The following is a 5694-nucleotide window of genomic DNA, read 5'->3' on the forward strand; positions in this document are numbered from 1 at the left end:
CAGGTGACACTCGGTTCAACTCCACCCTGCTCGGCCATTTTTGTAGTTTGATAGAAGAGATACTGCTATGTAGCGGCGCATAAACTTTTTATTCAGAGGTTATTTAAAAAATGTCAACAACGGAAGACTTGTCCATCCAGCCTTACATGTTCGAGCCAGAGTCGGACCCAGCGGAGCGAGATGAAAATGAAGATGATGAACCTGCAGAACCCTAACATATAAAGATATCTACGGAGCACCTGAAGAGACTAATTTGATTTTTTCTGTACTTCTAAGCACTCTAAATATACAACAAAATACATTTAAGGGCTAAAAAAGTGGATTTAGCATGATATGTCCCCTTTAAAGAGTCACCAAGAGGCACACTTAGTCAGAGGAGGCACAGGTTAATGTTAGCATGACTGATTTGAGATGAGCCAGTGTTTGAGGTGTGATTTAAACAGATTGTATGTGGTTTGATTTCTGGCGGTGACACATTTTGGTTATTTCTCTTTTTAAATAAATTTTTTTTAAAAAAACGTCTCACTAGCATGTTTTTATGCATGCCTCTTCTACATTTTCCTCTTCAAAAACAGGTCCCACAAGGACCTCTTTTCCCCTATTTATCTTAGTTTTTAACTTTCAGATCATTTGAAAGTCTGCTTGGCCTTTTCAGAAATGTAAAAGGTCACAAAACAACTTGGTTACATACTTTTAGATCAATTTATACCAAACCAAAGGCAGGAAAAAACAAAATAGCAGTCCCAAACTGGTTCCTGCAGGTCAGTGTGACAGAGAGAGATCGATCGCTTAGATCCACGGCCTTCAGATGCTGATGAGCCTCTTCAGCTTTGCTCTCTAATCCAGCACATTTCCCCTCTTCACTCTTCACTTTAACAAACAGGATTTGACATAAAGCCTCCCACACAGTAAACTGAGCGAGATGAGATTTACTGCTCCGGCTGTTTACACATCCGACAATCTCTGCTCAGCAGCAATCATTAATCCACTCTTGGTCAGCCTGACCTCAGCAGACATGGTTCCTGGGTTCACTTGGCCATGTACGCCGCTACCTCCTTCTCCAGGCTCTGGGTGAAGCGGTGGTTGAGGAAGAGGAGCTGGCCGTGAGGAAGGAGGCGACTGAGCAGAGCATCAATGCGGTTGCTCCTCAGCAGCACCTGAAGGAAGAGTCTCATTGGTGGGACCATGTGACTCCTACAGATTGTTATGCTTTCATTGACATTTGCGCAACACGTGTTTCCAAATTGGGATGAAACAATTGTTGAGGTTAAAAAACGCCATATTTATCAATACCTATAAAAAGACTTTTTTGGACCTTTTTCAATAATTATTTACCATTTTAGGTTATGTTTGATTCTGGTTAACTTTAATATTAATTTCATTTGATGATGTTGCATCATGCATATCTCCCTGTGAAGCTGGATGTGACACAAACTAAAAAATATGAGTATTTTTAGCCATGCATGCAGAACTCCCAGTTATTGTTTCTTCAGAGCAAAGATTATTGTTTCTTGAAGCAAAAATAAAATGAAATCAAATTAAAACTTTGAAAAGAAATGCGGTTTAAAAAGAAAGATTACAGTAAAATTAAATCAGAAATCAAAGTGTAAAAGTTTAAAAACAAAAAACAAACATTAAATTAAAAAGTACCCTTTTATGTCAGTAGGGGGCAGTAGGTAGAAACACTTCATAATATTCTCCATTTTTACGCTGTTCTTGTTCTCTTGGTTTTATCTGCAGTTATGGTCTCAATGGGAGGAAAGATCACCTCAAGATCCTGGATTTTAGGATGTTATTGGATTCATTGTTAACTAATACTTTACTGCATAAATCTAAACAAAAAAAACACATGGCTAGGGCGCATATTATTGCAGTGTTTTTCATTTACGCCAAGAAGTTTAAGTTAATCTGCGCAAAAACTAGCATTTAGTTAGAAGTGTTATTTTAGAGCCTTTTAGGATACATTAATCAGTCCTATTGTGATGAGCTCATCAGCATCTCTGCACTCACCTCGCTCCCCTGTCCCAGCATGTGCAGATGTTCCAGGCAGTGTCGGGCCAGGTTTCGCAGGGTTCCCTCGGCCAGCAGCAGGTTGTCGTGACGTTCACAGACCAGAGTGAAGCTTACACTCTGCACGGCCAGCCACAGGGCGCTGGTCTCCTCAGAGAATGGGTCTCCGGCCCTCAGCCGTACAACGCCTCTGTCTGCGTCCTGCAGGGCCAGAGCCTCGTCACCCGGAACCGTCTCCACCAGCAGCCGACCTGAAGCTTCCCGGGAGAGACGAACGGCGCTCCGGATCTGACTGTCACAGTAAGCATCACATGAAGATTTGTTAAATATAACAGAAAAATAGAATTAAATGACTTTTATATTCCTAATGATTGGTTTCCCTTGTTTTGATTTTGTTTACTTTATTCCATTTTCATTAGTTTTTGTTTTTTTTACGTGGCCACATTCAGATTACGGTTTCATTTTAAGAGGGCCAGACCATGAAGATATTCTGTTAAAATAAATAGTACATTTTTCAATATATTGTGCACAAATTAGGGCTGAGCAATTTTGCCTAAAAAAAAAATCTGATTTTTTCAAGAAAAATTCAAGTTGCGATTCAATTTTCAATTATTTATTTTTACTGAAAAATGACTGCAGACATCAGATATATTGTCAAAAGTGCAACTTTATTGCTGTGATTGTCCTCAAGAGTTAAAATGCATAGAACAATCCCAAAATCAAAAGTAAATGAGGCTCTGTCATTCAACAATTTCAAGCTTTAACCCAGGTTTAGGCAAAAGTGCAACAGCAACTTCACAGTAGCTTCAATTTTCTGATTAAGAAATCAGATAACTACATATTTTATAACATTACAATTAAAAATAATAAACTATTCCCTTAGCATCTCAGCATAGTGAGAATAAAAAATACATAAACACATATAGCCTACTATATGCTACTGTAACCCACAAGGACAGAATGCGAAAAAGTCCAAAAAAACTGTGGTGGGAAAAAAAAAAGAAAAAATTAAATTTTTTTGTTTTACCCCTAATTTTTATCTACATATTCGATAAATCAATTAAATCAATTTTTTTGCTCAGCCCTAGCACAAATTCATCATTTATAAATGATAGCTTATGGATTACAAACTGTCTGCAATGCATTCACAACAACAACAGAATTAGCACACAGGCGTTCAACTTTAGGGATGTCCTGATGCAACTTTTTCACTTACGATACGATGTCGATATTGTAGCCTTGAGTATCTGTTGATACCGATACGATATCAGCATGAATCATACATACTTTTATTACTTATTGTGTAGTGTGGAATGTTAGAAAAGTCGTGATCAAGTGACGTTACTCAAACAGAGAACAATAGTAAGCAACAGTAGGTATGAGAAAAACTGACCCATTTATTATTAACCCTATGGTTACATACATTTTAACCTCCAACATAACGTCTACTGAAGTCTACAATTGAATAAATATAATATAAATCAGAGATTTAAGACGCAGTCCAATAAAATCCGATATTTGTTTTCTGGCTGATATCGGATATCAATATCGGATCAGGACACCCCTAATCAACATTCAAAATGTGGTGCTTTGTATATATAGATTTTGCCTATACATTTACTTTAAGGTTAAAATAGGCACTTCCTGCTTTATTTTGACAGGTTTTGAGTGTGTTCCACATTTTATTCCTAATTTAAAGGTTGTTGCATTCAGTAAACAGAAATAATGTTTAGCATGCTCCGCAGTCATCATTTCTCGTCATATTTATTCTGTTTGTTGTTTATTTTGTCAGTGAAATTCATATAATTTGGAAACTAATCACTTTATGTTTTGTTCCTTTGTCATACATTACACTTCTAAGTTTTTTTGTTTGACCATGTTTGAGGTGGTGTCACGTGAAGAGGGGGAAACATGTCTGCAATGTAGATTACTTTATTATGGGTTTGTAGCTGGGATAATATTTTGTTTTTATATTAGTAATAATAATAATAAATCCTGGGTGGTGTCCTACCTGGCCACTACAGCCACCCTCTCCTTCTGTAACAGTCTGCGGTCCTCCGGGCTCAGGTCCCGGTGCTGTCCGGACACCACACCGTCATCCGGACCGAAGAGCCGGGAGTACAGCACCCGGCTCTCCGCCGCAGACAGAGCAGTGACCGGACACACGGTGTGGATGAGAAAACATCGAACCATCGCTGCCTGTGTGCTGCAGACGACAGCTGACTTCCGGGTTAGTCAGCTGACTGCACTCAGCTGATTGTGATTAAGGCGTGCGTCCGTTTGACCGCCAGGTGTCGCTCTTTGACGGTAATTAACAGACCGCACGAGGAACACGTTACTATGGAAACCCAATTCCGCCACAAAATTAAATAAAAAATCATTATGGTAAGTCATATTTATGAGTTATTAAAGTCATAATAATGAGAAAGAAAGCCAGAATTATAAGAGAGAAAGTCATAACAATGAAAAAAAAAATCATGTAAATTTGCAACAAAAAAAAAAATTGCAAAAAAGACTTTTACTATTTTCTACATTTTGCACCATCTGATGAATAAGCCTTTTCACACTCGGAAATCTCGCTTTCAATCAGTTCTCGTGCATGAGTTCAAAGGTCAAGAGGGATAAACTCGCCTTATTTTTATCGTTAGCGCAATGATTACTTGAAATATTTTTTCCGTAAACGTGGTATCGGTCTCCAAGACAGAAATGCAGAGTTAGCTGCTAAAGCTAATGCTGCACACAAGCTGAAAATTCAGGTTTTTCCTGCTTTTTAAACAGTGACCAGTCAGCTGATCAGTGCTGTTTCATTTATCAGCCTGTTTAGTGTCCATCTTGTGCACTTCCTTCAAATTTGTAAATGTAATTAAAATAATAGCTTAATAAGAAATAGTCATGAACCTGGTTAGTGAATGGTTTACCTCGTAAATGTACCTTTCCAAAGTCAGAACTCATACTGTCATTTTCACACTCGGAAATCTTGCTTGCCTCACCAATAATAATGATACATTTTATTTATAAGCGTTTTTCAAAAACTCAAAGACACTTTACAGTTGTTAAAACAATTTCACAAACCAAAAAAAAAAACTGACAATAATAAAGGCAAATGCAGAAAAAATTACATAACAATCACAAGTTAAAGGCTTGGGAGAAGGAGTGTGGAAACAGAGGAGGTCTGTCGCTTTGATACTGCTTCTATCAAGGGTTTTACAAAAGTGCTCAGATATGTGCATCATTCCATGGTAGAGTCCGAATTTCGCCCGCTGGAGACCCAGGTAGTTGGTGTTTTCATGCGCCAGGGGTCACCTGTGTGGAAGCGAGGGGACTGCCTTGCTTCAATACTGCTGCTGAGCTGCTTCCATCGGTTTTTAGAAGTGCTTGGATCAGCTGAAAGTGGCTTCAGCGGAAAACCCCGGTCACTTCCTCAAGTCTGAATATGTGTAATATTAATAAATGAAACACCATAAAAACACGAAAGATCTCTGGAATAAAATTACAAATGCTACAAAGGCTAAGAACTGAATAAACAGCCAAAATATGTGTTTTGATTGAATTATTATTTAAAGTGTACTATGACGTTCTATTTCATAATTATGACTTTCTATCTCATAATTATAACTTTTCTAACTCATAATTATGACTTTCTATCTCATAATTATGACTTTTCTAACTCATAATTATGACTTT

At 37.8% G+C, this 5694-nt stretch overlaps 1 protein-coding gene across 1 annotated transcript; it reads right to left on the bottom strand.

Moving 5' to 3' along the window:
* Positions 1-232: 232 nt before the first annotated feature.
* On the bottom strand, positions 233-4251 carry ap5s1 (adaptor related protein complex 5 subunit sigma 1). The gene is made up of 3 exons (XM_028438412.1): positions 4022-4251; positions 2011-2302; positions 233-1157 (listed from the first exon to the last, which is right to left on the bottom strand). Exons 1-3 carry the CDS (start codon positions 4201-4203, stop codon positions 1029-1031), a joined length of 603 nt encoding a protein of 200 aa, XP_028294213.1. The 5' UTR covers positions 4204-4251; the 3' UTR covers positions 233-1028.
* Between the last annotated feature and the right edge of the window lie 1443 nt (positions 4252-5694).

Source organism: Gouania willdenowi, chromosome 22 (genome assembly GCF_900634775.1).
Source record: "Gouania willdenowi chromosome 22, fGouWil2.1, whole genome shotgun sequence".
Taxonomy (NCBI): Eukaryota; Metazoa; Chordata; class Actinopteri; order Blenniiformes; family Gobiesocidae; genus Gouania; species Gouania willdenowi.